The 19,028-nt window shown below is 36.4% G+C and overlaps 1 protein-coding gene across 1 annotated transcript in view; it reads left to right on the forward strand.

Moving 5' to 3' along the window:
- The window catches only part of LOC126884470 (mediator of RNA polymerase II transcription subunit 25), a 170,145-nt gene that overhangs the window by 124,168 nt on the left and 26,949 nt on the right, over window positions 1-19,028 (forward strand). Inside the window, exon 12 of the mRNA XM_050650405.1 lies at window positions 14,985-15,158. Coding sequence (XP_050506362.1) covers window positions 14,985-15,158 — 174 coding nt within the window. The remainder of the gene's footprint in view (window positions 1-14,984; window positions 15,159-19,028) is intronic.

Below are 19,028 nucleotides of genomic sequence, written 5' to 3' on the forward strand. Positions count from 1 at the left end.
TCAGTTCATGTGTTGGCAGGTCTCGCTTGGGAACGTTTGTCATCGGCGTACAGTTTTCTTGGGCCTTGGGACGCGTGACTCACCGCCAGATGTTTATTTTTACGTGTTTTTTGTTTGCGAGATGGAAGTATCTGAAATGAATACGGATGGTAATACAATTTATTATGATAAATAAAAATATTAGCATAGTCAACACCCCGAGTGAAAACTGCGTTGTCTTTGTCATTAAATTCTGATAACTTTTGGTAGATAAATAAGCGGCGATACGAAATTAATAATCAAAGTTATGCCTTTGCAAAATCACATTATTAGAAAAATACGGTGAAAAATGATTCATTTTACTTAAAACCGTGATCGATAAAAATATCGTATTACCCTCAAATTCAACTTGTCGGCATATTACATTTTTGTTTATTACATCATTTTGACTGTTGACTGGGTTACTGAAATTCGTGATTTGGGAATTAACTTAGACTGTAAACTTTTATTTGAATCACATTATACATACGTCAAAAATTTACAAATCTTTACAAATGCTTGGTTTTATAAAAAGAGGCACTAGAGTCTTTCAGAATATTGAAGCAGTTAAACTACTATATTGTTCTTTAGTTAGACCTCATCTAGAGTATTGTTCTTGTGTATGGTCTCCATCTTATAATATTTACATATCAAAAATCGAGACAGTCCAACACAAGTTCTTGAAATATGTAGCATATAAACTGGGTATATCTTTTGAGTTAAATCAAGTAAATTATCATCAAATTGAATCCCAACTAGGCATTTTCTCATTGCGAAACCGACGAATAATTAAAGATGCAAAGATGCTTTATGGCATAGTTAATTCAACAGTTTTGTGCCCTCAGCTACTGAGCAGGTTAGTCTTCATGTACCTCTCCGCAGAACACGATTAAACCAAACTTTCTATGTTCGTATTCACAGAACCAACTATGCTTATAACAACTTTTTATCTCGAGCACTAAGATGGGCAAATATTCACCCTGATTTAGATTTTTTGCACCGAAAGCTGAATTCATTTCGGGCCTCAGGTGTATGTTTATTTGAGTAGTTGTGGAATAGATAGTCATTGCTGTGATATGTAAATCTGTTTGTGATATTTATATTTTATTGTATTATTAATACTATTCTCTTATATTTTAATTATTGACACACATAAGTATATTGAAATATTATATTATAAACTTGTAATCATATTGGGCAGCAGCCCGTTGAAAATAAATAAATAAATAAATTTTTAAAAATGAATAACCATTTTCAATGGCTTGCATATTGTAGAAGCCTCGGAGGTGTAACCAGAGAAGGTTCTCATTGTTTTCATTCTGGTGGGGTGTAGGATAGCATTATGTTGTTTTATATGCCATTAGAGTGAAAACTTAGTCTTTTTTTTAAATAAATTTTTGTTTATGCTTAAAAATTAAAAACGAAATATGCAGATAGTGTTATTTTTTATGACCGATCAGTAGCGGAGGGATTATGAATTATTATGACCTGCAGTAATTGTAAATGATTGCGATCCTGCAGCAATTGTAAATGATTGTGATGCGAGCAGTAAATTGAGGAATATGAGTTATGACCGAGCAGTTGGGGAGAGATTATTTTAAATATGTAGGTATTATGTGCAGAAATAAAATACTCAGTGTAAGATATCTTTTTATGCACCCGCTTATGATCAAATTCGATGTTTTCGAAAGACATACAGCTACGACTACTAGAGACGTGTAAGATATTTTTAAAACGTTACTAGTTACAAGTACGGAAATACCGATTTTAAGTTTCCTACTCAATTCAGTACAAGGATCAGATACATCAGTATTTTGTAATCAGTATTTGTACTCAGTACCACTGAGAACCGGTATCAAAAGTAACCGTTACATGTCCGCACTGATTTTGCCCGTCTCTATTCGCCACGTCGATGGCCAACGGTTGGGTTGGCTTGTGTTCAATATGCAGTGCGCTAGAAAAATAAATGCACGGGTCACCCGTCCCGCCGGCGCAGGTTGTGTCTCGCTTAGGTTCAATTTGCGCTGGGCCTTAAGTCCTCTAATTATATGGCCAAAGTATTCTGTTTTTCTTCTTCCTGTGATGTTTGTGAGCAGACGTTCTGAATCCTTTATTTTAATAACATGTTCATCGGAAGCGTACGATTTTTTAGGGTCCGTCGATAGCACCACAATGGCAGCTAATCTGGAAAGCTCAACGTAGGTGGCGCTCGTGTAGTTGGAGGTCATGTCAACTTACGTCAATACTTCAAATCAATATATTTCCAAGTAAATATTGCATATTTGTTTCGCTGTGTGAATTAAACTTGAGAAAATAAAATCCCTCAATGTTGTGCTGTGCATTTGTGCTCATCGAGAACATCAGGACACAGGTTTCCCAAAGATATTCTGATGAGAAAAAAGTGGATTGTAGCAATAAGAAGGGATAAATATGTGTCGAGAATAAATGCACGTATCTGCAATAAACATTTTGTCAAAACAGATTAAGTATTGCCCCCAAATTCGACTGTAAAAAATAGAATACTTCACTATAAAATTCAGATCAAAATTTATTATAAACGCACGGATTAAGATATGCAATTTTATATATATTCGCGCTGTTGCCACATCTAATTGCTTTTTATGGAGTGAACATGTAAAAAAATTTATATTTGAAGTAATAATATAGAAAAATGTGAAATACTAATTTTAAATATTTCTCAAGTTCTCAATATTTTTTAGTGACTAAAACCTAACCTGACCAAACCTAACCTAGCGTCATCGAAAATAATATAAAAAAGTTAATAACTGAACATTTTAGTGATATATTATCTTTAAAATATTCTTTAAAATGACTAAAACATAACCTGAGCAAACCTAACCTAATCGAAAATAATATAAATAAGTTAATAACTGAAAATTAAAGTGACCTAGTACCATTCAAATATTCTTTAGTGACTAAAACATAACCTGATCAAACCTAACCGTAATTTTTTCTAATTTCACCTTAAATTTAAGAGGAAACAGTAGCGATCAACAGGTAGCGAAAACGCGTTCCAAGATTGCGGCTGTAATTTTGAATATTTTTTCGAGATATTTGGCACACGTATTCGTAATATAATAAAGAATGACGGTACAGAGCCCAATTTGAAAAATATATTAATATGTGGAAATTACTCTGTAATTAAATACAATATTAAAAAAACGAGCCTGTACGGCCATTAAGAAGAACAAAAAAATACACTTTCTTCAAATAAACTTTTTTATCCGATGCCTAGATTTTGTGTCATTTTGGAACTACTAAAATTTTTTATTTCATTAGTAGTTCCAAAATGACACAAAATCTAGGCATCGGATAAAAAAGTTTATTCGAAGAAAGTGTATTTTTTTGTTCTTAATGGCGGTACAGGCTCGTTTTTTAATATTGTAATTAATTACAGAGTAATTTCCACATATTAATATATTTTTCAAATTGGGCTCTGTACCGCCATTCTTTATTATATTACGAATACGAGTGCCAAATATCTCGAAAAAATATTCAAAATTACAGCCGCAATCTTGGAACGCGTTTTGGCTACCTGTTGATCGCTACTGTATCACCTTAAGGTCGCCTTTCACGTAGACAAACACCCAAATAATTATACTTAATTAAATTAACACATTCTATATTTCCATAAGGAGTTATAATTTTTTTTAAATAAGACAACATTGCAGAATCAACTGCGCTCATCCCATGCTTAAACCAAATTTACACCAAATGTGTAACTGTCATGGCAGCCATATTTTGAAAATATCACATTTTTAAATAAGATAAACACAAAAATTAATGCTAAGCGCACTTAATTGTGAATTTTAAATTGATAAAAAAGTAAGGCAGATCGCACATATCATATTATACACAGTTGTCAGACTTGTGTGGGGAGTTAATCAATACCAGATAAATACCCTCTGAGCTATAGAAATAAAACATTGAGACGATGATTAATATAGTTTATCATTCGATAAGTGTTTCCTTTTTCCAGTAACTCTCGCATCCCTTCTCAATTCGTTTTTCAACGCACAAACAGTCTCCAAGATCCGTATATTTCGGCCATAATTTATTATTTATTAAATCGTAATCAAAAACACCATATACAAACTTCACGAATAGTCAAAACTTTGACCTCCAACTACACTAGCGCCGCCACGCGGGAGCAACGGCGTACATAGGTGCCATTCGAATGCTTCTAATTTGTTAAGCATTGTGATTTTTAATGTCAATGTCTCACAACCATATAATAGGATAGACCACACAAAACACTTTCTTGCGAATACGCATCGACACGTTTCTTTTATATAAAACTGGTTTCTAGGTCATAAAAGCCTTACGTGATATTTCATCATCATCAATAAGTCAATCGCATCCACTGTTATACATAAGCCCCCCTCAGTTCTTTCCAGTGTTCTCTACACCGGGCCGCTTGTAGCCAGTTTCCCGCTACTCTTTTTATATAGTCGGTCCATCTAGTCGGTGGTCGTCCTCGGCTTCTTTTGTAGTTTCTGGATCTCCATTCCATGATTCGTCGTGTCAACCGTCCATCTTGTGTTCTAGCTAAGTACCCCGTCCAGTTCCACGTAAGCGTAGTAGCTCTTTCGATGACGTCTTGAACTCCTAATCGTTGTCTTATTGGTTGGTTTGTTATGTGATCTCGAAGGCTCACGTTCAGCATTGCACGTTCCATGCCTCGTTGTGTAACTCTGATAGACAAGGCGAAAACGGCGGGTTCGTTGGGGAAAATATTCCCATGAGATTTTTTTACATAATTACATTCGTGAAACATCCCAGAATAAGGTTCAAGAAGTCGTGAAAAGTCAAATTTTTTTTAACAATTTTTTTTAATCAAATTGTAAAAATCAATATTTTTGGCCCGGACAATTTTTTTGTAGGTTGTTTGGACCATTTTGGATAAAAAAGGTCTCTTATAATTTTTCTCTAAAGTTGATTGTTTTCGAGTTATAAGCAATTTAAAATTGAAAAAAACGAAAAATGGCGATTTTCAAGGCTTAATAACTCGGTTAAAAGTTATTATTATGAAAGTCAGAAAGTGACTAAATCAAAGTTTAATGCCCCCCTACAAAATCCCGAAGAAATTTTTGTCATTATTTTATTACTAAGTTGTTATTTTTAAATAATAATATTGAGCGCCATGCACGTGGTAGGCGGCCGTAAATGTGAGTGCAAGTAAGATGCACAATTGGACTGCCGGAGTGGCATCTCTCTCGCACTCAGCATTTACGGCCGGCTGCCACGTGCATGGCGCTCAATATTATTACTTAAAAATAACAGCTTAGTAATAAAATAATGACAAAAATTTCTTCGGGATCTTGTAGGGGGGCATTAAACTTTGATTTAGTCACTTTCTGACTTTCATAATAATAACTTTTAACCGAGTTATTAAGCCTTGAAAATCGCCATTTTTCGTTTTTTTTTTCAATTTTAAATTGCTTATAACTCGAAAACGATCAACTTTAAAGAAAAATTATAAGAGACCTTTTTTATCCAAAATGGTCCAAAAAACCTACAAAAAAATTGTCCGGGCCAAAAATATTGATTTTTGCAATTTGATTAAAAAAAATTGTTAAAAAAAATTTGGCCCACTTTTCACGACTTCTTGAACCTTATTCTGGGAAGTCTCACGAATGTAATTATGCAAAAAAATCTCATGGGAATATTTTTCCCAACGAACCCGCCGTTTTCGCCTTGTCTATGAGTTTATTCGCTGATTTTTGCGTCAGTGTTAAAGTCTCTGCTCCATAAGTTTTTACAGGCAAAACACATTGGTTATAAACCTTTCGCTTGAGACACATGGGAATTGAGCTTCTCACGTGATTTTTAGATCATGGTTAATCTCTTCATCAGAGTCACAATTTACATTCAACCAGATGCCAAGGTATTTAAAATGATTTACACGTTATATCTCCCCTCCAGTAAGAGAAAACATACTTTGGTCTATCTATATTAATCTTTCCAACTGCCATCCACTTTACCTTTAAAATTTTAATTTTAAGGCCTCTCCGATAACTTGCTTCACTGACTAGATTTACTAATGTCTGCAGATTTTGTAAATTTTCTGCAAGAATGGCTGTATCGTCAGCGCTCTGATATTGTTGATTACTTTTCTGCTTAGGTTTATTCTCTCTTGTCTGGCATCCAAAGCCTCCCTAAAGATTTCTTTAGAGTATAGATTAAAAAAACTGGATGACAAAACACAACCCTGTCGTACTCTGCATTTGATGGGTAGTTTTTCAGTACGACTGTTTTCATTTTGGATAGAGGCTACTTGATTGTAATATATCGATATAAGACTGTCAATATACTTGATAATAAGTATATTGACAGTCTTATATCGTAGTGGTCAAGTCCTGCCGCCCGCAGGCAATCGAAAAGTGTTTCGTTTTGTCCCGGCCGAATGCCTTCCCGAAGCCGATAAAACAAACTTAAGAGCAAACAGTAGCGATCAACAGGTAGCAACAAACGCGTTCCAAGATTGCGTCTCTAATTTTGAATATTTTGTCGAGATATTTGGCACACATATTCGTAATATAATAAAGAATGGCGGTACAGAGCCCAATTTCAGAAATATGTGAGTATGTGTGGAAACTACTCTATAACTAAATAAAATATTGAAAAAAGGAGCCTGTACCGCCATTAAGAAAGACAAAAAAATACACTTTCTTCAAATAAACTTTTTTATCCCGTGTCTAGATTTTGGGTCACATTGGAACTACTAAAAATCGATTTTTTTATAACAAGAAATCGAACGTCACTAACTTAGCAACATTTCGCGCCTATTAGTCGGAGAGATAGAAGCGGATTTTGTGCGTGATAAGTAATATGGAAAAACTATACGGGGATATGTTGAATTAGTTGTGTACATCACTTTCACCAACGGCCGGAAACCAGAGTTGGGGCCGAGGGTAGTTATAAGGGGTCAAAGTCGCGGATTTTATTATTTTTTTTATGACGCTTATGATCGAGATAGTGCACCAAAATTTGGGAATAAGTAGGTCATGACGTAACTAAGTAAAATCTCTAGGGGCGGAACGCTGCGTGGCCGACAAAGGGGTGGGGGTAGGGGTGAATATAAAAAATATAAAGGGTTTTTTGCGACGTTCTTGATTGAGATAGTAGACCAAAATTTGGGAATAAGTAGATCATGACATTAATAAGTAAAATCCCCAGAGCCGGAAACCAGAGTTGGGGATGAGGGTAGTTATAAGGGGTCAAAGTCGCCGTTTTTATTATTTTTTTTTGTGACGCTCATGATCGAGAGAGTGCACCAAAATTTGGGGATAAGTAGGTCATGACGTAACTAAGTAAAATCTCCAGGGGTGGCACTCCGCGTGGCCGACAAAGGGGTGGGGCAGGGGTGAATACAAAAAATATAAGGGGTTTTTTGCGACGTTCGTGATTGACAGAGTGCACCAAAATTTGGGAATAAGTAGACCAAGACATAACTAAGTAAAATCCTCAGAGCCGGAAATCAGAGTTGGACATGAGGGTAGTTATAAGGGGTGAAAATCGCCGTTTTTATTATTTTTTTTGTGACGCTCATGACCGAGATAGTGCACCAAAATTTGGGAATAAGTAGGTCATGAGGTAACTAAGAACAAACTCCAGGGGTGGAACGCTGCGTGGCCGATAAAGGGGTGGGGGTAGGTGTGAATATAAAAAATATAAGGGGTTTTTTGCGACGTGCTAGATTGAGATAGTGCACCAAAATTTGGGAATAAGTAGACCATGACTTAGCCAAGTAAAATCCCCAGAGCCGGAAACCAGAGTTGGGGATGAGGGTAGTTTTAAGGGGTCAAAGTCACAGTGTGTATTATTTTTTTTGTAACCCGGCACAATATTTGTCCCCCCCGCAGCGTTCCGCCCCTGGAGATTTTACTTAGTAATGTCATGATCTACTTATTCCCAAATTTTGGTGCACTATCTCGATCACGAACGGCAAAAAAACCCCCATATATTTTTATACTCGCCCCTGCCTACCACCCCTTTGTACCCCAAGCAGCGTTCCGCCCCTGAATATTTTACTTAGTTACGTCATAACCTACTGACTCCCAAATTTTGGTGCACTATCTCCATCATGAGCGCCACAAAAAAATAATAAAAACCGCGACTTTACCACCTTATAACTACCCTCGTCCGCCACTCTGGTTTCCGGCTCTGGGGATATTACTTAGTTATTCATAGTCTACTTATTTCCAAATTTTGGTTCACTATCTCAATCACGAACGTCGCAAAAAACCCCTTACATTTTTTTATATTCACCCCTGCCCCACCCCTTTGTCGACCACGCAGCGTTCCATCCCTGGAGATTTTACTTAGTTACGTCATGACCTACTTATTCCCAAATTTTGGCGAGCTATCTCGATCATGAGCGTCACAAAAAAAAATAATAAAAAACGGAACTTTGACTCCTTATAACTATCTTCCTTCCGCACTCTGGTTTCCGGATCTGGGGATTTTAATTATTTATGTCATGGTCTACTTATACCCAAATTTTGGTGCACTATCTCAGTCACGAACGTCGCAAAAAACCCGTTATATTTTTCATATTCACCCCTACCCCCACCCCTTTGTCGGCCATGCAGCGTTGAGCCCCTAGAGATTTTACTTAGGTACGTCATGACCTACTTATTCCCAAATTTTGGTGCACTATCTCGATCATGAGCATCATAAAAAAAACTAATAAAATCCGCGACTTTGACCCCTTATAACTACCCTCGGCCCCAACTCTGGTTTCCGGCCGTTGGTGAAAGTCATGTACACAACTAATTCAACATATCCCCGTATAGTTTTTTCATATTACTTATCACGCACAAAATCCGCTCACAGCTCTTAGACTATATGTGTATAAAAATTATTGTTTTTGATAGAATAAACGTCACTGTCAGTGTCGAATTACCGACGCACTATTGCCTCACTTTTGAAAGTTCGCAGAACTTTTGCAATCTTGGACCGCGTTTGTTGCTACCTGTTGATCGCTACTGTGTGCTCTTAAACGGTCTTTCGGAACAATTTTTTTAGACGAGGGCATTTAGCACAAAATAAATAAATTTTTAAATACAGCACCTAGAGACTTGCAGTTTTTTGCATTATGTTCAGGATGAAGTCAGGAAAAAAGTCTCCTATTCAAAAATGGGTGGAAATGCATAACTGCATTGTAAAGTGCATAAAATGCATCCAAAATTGCATAAATTTAAAAATAAAGTCAAAATCAGTATACTTAGAACAAAATTTATTATTTGGGGGGTTTTTGGGGTCACTGAATACGATTACGCAATCAGAACTGACCCCCGGATAACCTGGTGCCCAAGGTCAGTGCAAGAGGCGTCATCTTCTGGAGTTTCGATGGTTTTCGGCATTAAATCGATGCAAACGGATTACTCACGGGTTTTAGGGCTCACTAAGTACTAATATGCCATCAGAATTGACCTCCGGAGTACCTGGTGCCCAGGATCGCTACTAAGGCACGTAATCTTCTGTAGTTTTGAGTGTTTCCGGCATTAAATTGATGTAAACGGATTACTCACGGGTTTTTTGGGCCGTTAAATACGAATATGATATCAGAACTGAACTCCGGAGTACCTGGTGCCCAGGGTCGCTATTAGGGCACGTCATCTTCTGGGGTTTCGAGGGTTTTCGGCATTTAATTGATGCAAATGGATTACTGGAGTGTTTTTGAGGTCGCTGGACACGAATATGCCATCAGAATTGACCTCCAGATTACCTGGTACCCAGGGTCGCTACTAATGCACGTCGTCTTCTGGAGATTCGAGGGATTTTGCTATTAAATTGACGCAAGCGGATTACTCACGGGTTTTAGGGGTCACTAAGTACTAATATGCCATCAGAATTGACCTCCGGAGTACCTGGTGCCCAGGATCGCTACTAAGGCACGTAATCTTCTGGAGTTTCGAGTGTTTTCGGCATTAAATTGATGTAAACGGATTACTCACGGTTTTTTGGGCCGGTAAATACGAATATGATATCAGAACTGAACTCCGGAGTACCTGGTGCCCAGGGTCGCTATTAGGGCACGTCATCTTCTGGGGTTTCGAGGGTTTTCGGCATTTAATTGATGCAAATGGATTACTGGAGTGTTTTTGAGGTCGCTGGACACGAATATGCCATCAGAATTGACCTCCAGATTACCTGGTGCCCAGGGTCGCTACTAATGCACGTCGTCTTCTGGAGATTCAAGGGATTTTGGTATTAAATTGACGCAAGCGGATCACTTACGGGTTTTTGGAATCGCTAAACACGAATATGCCATCATAATTGGACTTCGGAATACCTGGTGCCTAGGGTCGCTACTAGAGCACGTCATCTTCTGGGGTTTCGAGGGTTTTCGGCATTTAATTGATGCAAATGGATTACTGGGGGGTTTTTGAGGCCGCTAAACACGAATATGCCATCACAACCGACCCCCTGTGCACCTGGTGCCCAAGGTCATTACAAAGGACGTCATCTTCTAAAGTTTTAAGGAATTACGGCATTAAATTGATGAAAATAAATTACTCGGGGTTTTTGAGGTCGGTAAACACTAACATGCCATCAAAACAGACCATCGTAGAACCTGGTGCCCAGGGTCACTGCAAGGGACGTCACCCGCTAGGCGAGGTTTTCGGTACTATATTGATGCAAACAGATTACTTATAGGTTTTTGGGGATGTTGAATACGAATACCCCATGAGAACAAACACCGGAGGACCTGGTGCATAAGGCACGTCATCTTCTGGAGTTTCGAAAGTTTTAGGTACTCAATTGATGCAAACAGATTACTCACGGGTTTTTGGGGTTGCTAAACACAAATACGCCATTAGAAGAGACATCGGAGCACCTGGGTCTAAGGCACGTTCTCCTCTGGAGTTTCGAGGGTTTTTGGCATTAAAAAGATTCAAATGGATTACTTATGGGTTTTTGGGGTTGCCGAAGACAAATACGCCGTCAGAACAAACACCGGAGCACCTGGTGCCTAAGGTATATCATCTTATGGAGTTTCGAAAAATGTTGGTACTAAATTGATGTAAACGAATTGCTCATGGGTTTTTGGGTTTGCAGAATATAAACTCTACTATGTTGATCTATTTAATTTTTTTTATATAAGTGTTATTATGCGTTGACGTTATTAGTAATTACCGTAATCACAAGATACTCCAGAATTCCTCATGTAAACTATATTCGTGTTCAACAACCCTAAAACCAAAAAGTAATCCATTTTTCATCAATTTAGTGCCGAAAACTCTCGAAACTCCAAAAGATAACGTGCTTTAGGCACCAGGTGCTTCGGTGTCTGTTCTGATGGCGTTTTCGTGTTCAGGTACCTCAGAAACCCATGAGTAATCCGTTTTCATCAATTTGGTACTGAAAACACTCTAAACTCCAGAAGATGACCTGCTTTAGGCACCAGATGCTGCGTGGGTTGGGTCTGATGGCATATTCATGTTCAGCAACCCCAAAAACTCAAGAGTAATCCGTTTGTATTAATTTAATACCGAAAACTATCGCAACTACAGAAGATAACATGCCTTAGGGACCAGCTGCTTCGGTATCTGTTCTGATAGCGTATTTATGTTCAGCAACCCCAAAAACTTAAGAGTAATCCGTTTGCACTAATTTAGTACCGAAATCCCTCGAAACTCCAGAAGACGACGTGCCTTGGGTACCAGGTGCTCTGGTGTCTGTTCTGATGACGCAATCGTGTTCAACAACTCCAAAATCCGATTAGTAAGTAATCCATTTGCATCAATTGAATGCCGAAAATCCTCGGAACTTCAGATGACCTGCCTTAGGTACCAGGTGCTCTGAGGGTGAGATCTGATAACGTATTCGCGTTCAGCAACCCCAAAATCCTACGAGTAATCCGTTTGAATCAATTTAGTACCGAAGACTCTCGAAGCTCCAGAAGATGACGCCCCTAGAATAACCTTGGGCACCAATTTCTCCGGGATTCGGTTCTGATGGCATATTCGTATTTAGCGACCTCAAGAACCTCTCAGTAATCCATTTGCATCAATTTAATGCCGAAATTTCCCGAAACTCCAGAAGATAACGTCGCTTACAGTGACACTGGGCACCATGTACTCCGTGCGTCTCTTCTAATGGCATATTCGGATTTAGCCACCTTAAAAACCTCACGAGTAATTCATTTGGATCCATTTTATGCCAAAAACCCTCGAAACTCCAAAAGATGACGTCCCTTGCAGTGACCTTGGGCACTAGGTGATCGAGAGGTCTGTTCTGATGGCATATTCGTGTTTAACGACTCAAAAACCCCGAGTAATCCATTTTTATCAATTTCATGCCGAAATCTCTTAAATTCCAGAAGAGGACGCCCCTTGCAGTGAGCTTGGGCTCCAGGTGCACAGGGAGTCGGTGTTGATTGCATATTCGTGTTTAGCGACCTCAAAAACCCGTAAGTAATCCGTTTGGATCAATTTGATATCGAAAGGCCTCGAAACTCTAGAAGATAACGTCCCTTACAGTGGCCTTGGGCACCAGATAATCCTAAGGTCTGTCCTGATGGCATCTTGGTGTTTAACCACCTCAAAATCCCCCCCGAGTAGTCCAGTTACATCAATTTAGTGCCGAAATCCCTCGAAACTCCAGAAGATGACGTGCCTTTGTAGCGACCCTGGGCACCAGCTACTCCGGAGGTCAATTCTGATATCATATTCGTATTTAGCGACCCCTAAAAGCCGCGAGTAATCCGTTTGCATCGATTTAATGCCGAAACCCATCGAGACTCCAGAAGATGACGTCTCTTGCTGTGACCTTGGGCATCAGGTGATCCGGGGATCAGTTCTGATGGCGTAATCGTATTCAGTGACCCCAGAAACCCCCCCAATAAATAAATTTTGTTCCTGAGTATACTGATTTTGACTTTATTTCTATATTTATGCAATTTTTGATGCATTTTATGCACTTTACAGTGCAATTATGCATTTCCACCCATTTTTGAATAGTAGACTTTTTTCCTGACGTCAACCTGAACATAATGCAAAAAACTGCAAGTCTCTAGGTGCTGTATTTAAAAATTTATTTATTCGGGTGTTTTAGTGCTAAATGCCCTGGTCTATTTGTAAGAGAACGCTCAGGCAAATAGTGCCTATCTAGTTCCTAGACTATTTCTGAATCCAAATTGCTTATTACCCATTCTACTTTCATACAGAAGGAATACTCGGTTTGGTCGGCCATTTATATAGTAATGATTTAGTCTGAAATATTTTAGTAACTTTCAAACGCCTCTAAAGTCTTCTCACTATTTCTAGATTCTGTATTCGTGTTTGTTTTAACGTTTCAGTTACCAAATAGATAGCTATTAGTATGGTATACTTAGACCCAAACCCAGACATCCAAAGTGAAAGTTATCCTCCAACACAAAAATTGTTCTATATGGTCCACGTAATGTTCAGAAAAAAGTCACACCATTTTGAGCGTCGGGTTTGGGGGGAAGAGGGGGGAGAAATCTGTAAATTCGTAGTTTTTTACGTTTTTCGTCAATATTTCTAAAACTATGCGGTTTGGCATGAACAACCCTCTATACAAAATTGTTCTAGATTAAATTTGAAATAAAAAAAGGCCCTATGCATAACCCTTCTAAAATGAACGGTTCCAAAGTTACAGAGGTAGTATAGTATAATTGGTCCAAAAAAAGGCCTAACCCAGACATCCAAAGTAAAAGTTTTCATTCTACACCAAATTGTTCTATATGGTCCACATATTGTTCAGTAAAAAGTTACACCATTTTAAGCGTCCGGTTTGGGAGGGAGATGGGGGAGAAGTCGGTAAATTAGTAGTTTTTTTAGGTTTTTCGTCAATATTTCTAAAACTATGCATTAGTGTAAAGAATGTTCTATAGAAAAATGTTCTACATAAAATTTAAAACAAAAAAAGGTTATATACATAATTGTTATAAAATCAACGGTTCCAGAGTTACGGAGGGTGAAAAGTGGAGGTTTTCGATACTTTTTATATTTACCGATTTCTCCCCCCTCTCCTCACAAAACCAGACGCTCAAATGGAGTGACTTTTTTCTGGATATTATGTGGACCATATAGAACAATTTAGTGTTGGAGGATAACTTTCACTTTGGATGTCTGGGTTTTTGGTATAGTTATACCATACATTGCCCAAAAATATAAAAAGTATCGAAAACCTCGACTTTTCACCCTCCGTAACTCTGGAACCGTTGATTTTATAACAATTATGTATAGAACATTTTTTGTTTTAAATTTCACGTAAAACATTTCTGTATATAACATTGTTTTAGCTAAAGCATAATTTTAGAAATATTGACGAAAAACTTAAAAAAACTACTAATTTACCGACTTCTCCTCCATCTCCCTCTCAAACCGGACACTCAAAATGGTGTAACTTTTTACTGAACAATATGTGGACCATACAGAACAATTTGGTGTTGAAGGAAAACTTTTACTTTGGATGTTTGGGTTAGGCCTTTTTTTGGACCAGTTATACAATACTACCTCCGTAACTTTGGGACCATTCATTTTAGAAAGGTTATGCATAGGCCCTTTTTTATTTTAAATTTAATGTAGAACAATTTTGTATAGAAGGTAGTTCATGCTAAACCGCATAGTTTTAGAAATATTGACGAAAAACGTAAAAAACTACGAATTTACCGATTTCTCCCCCCTGTCCCCCCCAAGCTCGACGCTCAAAATGGTGTGACTTTTTTCTGGACATTGTGTGGACCATATAGAACAATTTGGTGTTGAAGGATAACTTTCACTTTGGATGTCTGGGTTATGCCATCTTTTGGATCAACTATACTATACTATATACAAAATATTCAACATCAATCATACAATGTTACGGTTTAGCTTAACTTAAGGACCATATTTGCAATATATTATTTTTAAGAATAATATTTGTTAGTCTATCTATATTTTTATTAATATTTTTTTTAATATTTTTAGGCTGGATGTGTACATTTCACAAGTGTTGCACCTTGCGACATTAAAGTTCTTATATTGTTGTATACATCTGATAAAAAGGCATATTTGGGTTTTATACCAAATGATCAAGTGGCGTTCGTAGATAGGCTAAGGAAAGTTATTCAGCAACAAAAATCAACACAGCAAATGAGACAGGTAAGGAAATATCATCCTTTATTTAAAGTTTGTAAATTATATTGCAATAAGTTTAGTCTTCAGTCTAGTTAGTTTAACGAATAGTTTAATTAATTACCCCTCTATACGCTGTGAGCTCGTACGTAGAGGGGATATTTTCAAATTCGCGAGCGCCAGTAGTGACAAGTCTGTAAACCTTTACCGGAAATTTGACATAAATGTCAAAGTGATTAATTTAAAATTAAAATTAAAAACATTAATTATAAAAAATATTAGTTGGTCAAAGCTGTGGTATATATTTTTAACGTAAATATACTTACGTTTTAAATACTGAATTTAAGTTTTTTTAATGTTCCGTAATATGATTTTATAAATCAATCTATCAATCTTAGCGCCATCTACACGATAATTGTGAAAGTATCCGAAGTAGGAAATTCATATTTTATCAATAGAACGTCAAAATGATTAGCAAAATCTTTAAAAAATCGAATACAATTTAATTAATTTTTTGCGTTGTAAATATTAAGCGATAACAATTTAATAATAAATTTAAAAATTACCGGTGAAAGTTGAATTAGTAACCGCTAGGAGCGACACCAGCGAAGCTCAGAGCGTATAACTTAATGAAAATGATTCCATTAGATACAGTTACTTATGGATTTATAAATATAACAACAAAACTGGTTGCTACACAAATAAATTGAGATTAAAAAATCGGAGGTAAATATCTGCACTTTTTCCGATCCTTCGAGGACATTTGATATTATTGACGATCAAAAGAATTTTGCGGCTTCGAAACGCAGGTTTGAGAGAAGTCGTTTTTCATTGGTTTAGAGTATATTTTGAAATGACGCACTCATATTGTAAAACAATAAAATTGGATCATATGCGCTAGCTGTATAGTTTTGGGTGCCAGAAGGAAATGCTTATGTTTGTTAAAGTAACTAGTAGATGAATCCCTAAGTGCTATTGATAGGTTGCTGTCCATAACTTTAATCCTATAGTTTTGGCTGTTATTATTTTCCCTCAAATAGATTATCGTTCAATTGATAAATTGTCTTCTTCTTTAAGTACCGTGCCCAAATTTAGGCGTGGGTAGCTTCCATGACAATTTGCCGATATCGTTCTCGATCTTGCGCGGCATGTAATAGTTGATCTGCTGATAAGCCAATCCATTGGCGAAGGTTTCGGAGCCATGAATACTTCTTCCTACCAATTCCACTTTTTCCATCGATCTTTCCGTTGAGTATGAACTGCAGCATCCTGTATCTGCTACCTCTCATTATACAGGATGAGTCATGAGGAACTGTACATACTCCTACCTCGTATAGAGGCCTCTATGGGAAATAACAAATGACCATTAAAAAGTGTCTGCTCCCCTTGTTTAACAATATACAGGGCGAGTTTCGCATTTTGACAGATATTCGTCATAATTTTTGAACGGTCAGATCGATGTGTCTCTTATTTTGGTCAATCGTTACACCATTACCACCTAATCAACTGATTTATTCAAACTAGAAAAAAATCAGGTCCGGCTTTAAAAAATTAGTTTGTTTGGGTCTTAGAAAAAATTTCACACTGTATACGCTTTTTGAAAACTCTAATATGAATTTTACAAATTAGACAAATAGGCAATTAAAATGGCATATTTATTTTTTCCCCACACGATTACTTATTTTTTATAAAAAAATCAAATTTGACTATGAATTCAAGGTTTGGTAAAGTAAACCATAGATTTAAAAAAATTAACTTTTATTACAAAAATTATTTTTTTTTAACAAATATTTGATTTATGTTACCACCCAATCAACTGATTTATTCAAACTAGAAAAAAATCAGGTCCGGCTTTAAAAAATTAGTTCGTTTGGGTCTTAGAAAAAATTTCACCCTGTATACGCTTTTTGAAAACTCTAATATGAATTTTACAAATTAGACAAATAGGCAATTAAAATCGCATATTTATTTTTTCCCCACATGATTACTTAATTTTTTATAAAAAAAAGAATGTGTGTGTACTTTGTACGCACGTAAGAAGTTATACTTCTATTATAATATAATTTAAACGAAATAAATATACCTATTCTTGTTCTCATGATCATTTTTCAGTGCGTCATTAATTATGACGTCATATACTGTATTGGGTGTGTCGAGACTTATTTCATGTAATTATTGACGAATCTGACAGATGCTAGAATCGTACTTAGCCATAGGTGAAAAGCTGGTGGAATTAAACTAATTAGTAATTTAGTATATTTGATTTTTACACAATATGTTAACATGTAGGTATTTTTATAAAGGGGAATAAAATTAAAAAGTAAACAATATTGTTAATTAAATTTATAAATATGGAAACACATATGGAAAAAAATGACACAAAACTATCCATTAATTGTGTTTTTATCTCCTTCTCTAGGTGCTTCAAAAGTTGGCAGTCATCAGAGCGATCTTTATTTCTGAAACCGCGGCTCTAAATAATCCATTGTTATTACATCCAAACCAGTTCCCAAGGTTCTTCAGCTATGAGTTACGTCTCCTTACTATAGATCTTTTTCTTGCATAATGACCTGGAGTATTAGATATACATCTCTCATCACATGTCCCATATATCTCAGTTTTCTTCTTATTTGTTAGTTCTTCTCGTTCCTTATGCGTAAGTCTCATTACCTCCACGTTGGCTATTCTATCTACTCATGAGATATTTAGCACTCTTCGGTACATCTCAAATGTCTCTAGTCTCCTCACGCCAATGACTAACTTTTAACGAACTAAATTCTAAACCAAAACACAAAAAAATGCACAAAGACGTTGTGAAACACAAGGGAAGTCGAATTCGAAATTTCAAAATGACAGGTACACAAAATACTGACCTGAATAATAACCGTCACTTGACTCTTTGACACTTCTAAAAAATGGCCAAAATGAACGAAGTTTTCGTCAAATGTTCGTAATACGTGTATTTGATTGGCTAGAAAAAACGCGCATTCTAAATATCAACGAATCAAACGTAGGTTAGGAATAGACATCTTATGTATATAACCATTGTAATGCTGCATTATTTTTGTGTTTAATCACGGAGCTACCGCTTTTTCCGTCTTATCTAACTTAATGCATTAGAGAGAAATCGAAAAACTGTGACGCACTGAAAAATGATCATGAGAACAAGAATACTTAACAGTTACAATACAAAAAATTAACAATAATTACCAAAAATGAACCAAAACTTAAAATGCCAAATAATAAAAAAAAAATATGAATCGTCCGGGATTTGAGCCCGCAATCTCGCGAGTTTTTGATCTCTGATCCAATGCTCTACCAACAAGGCCATCAAGCCGCATGCAACTTACGTTTCAGATATACATAATTATACATCACGGTGACAAGTGAAATATAAAAATAGATGTTTTATTATTTTACGCCCAAGGAAGACAAATCCAAAGACACAAAATTATAATAAAAAACCTTTTAAACCACCTTTTTCAAATTGCGCAACTTGTATTATTAATATTAATGTTAATAAATGAAATGTAAATATTTTGACGTTTCACAATTTGACAATTCACTTTTAACTGCAGTGCCTTAAAAATTTTAAGGCACTAGTGCCTTAAAGTAGCATTTTTAACGCTCCTATGGAGTTTAACACGTTTGTAGAAAAATATATTTAAACACACTAATATATTCTTTTCACACCTTTTCTGGACTGATACATACATAAATTAAAACATTTTTAAGTATAACTTCAAAAATATAATATGAAAACTATTTAAAAAGGCAGTATAACTATTAACTAACCTTTGTTGTTTCTCTTCCTACAAATTTTAAAACACAACAACCATACATAACCAAACCGTCAACCGTCCAAACCACAGCTGCGCTACAGCTGCCATATTGGAT

Source organism: Diabrotica virgifera, chromosome 5 (genome assembly GCF_917563875.1).
Source record: "Diabrotica virgifera virgifera chromosome 5, PGI_DIABVI_V3a".
In the NCBI taxonomy this organism is placed as follows: domain Eukaryota; kingdom Metazoa; phylum Arthropoda; class Insecta; order Coleoptera; family Chrysomelidae; genus Diabrotica; species Diabrotica virgifera.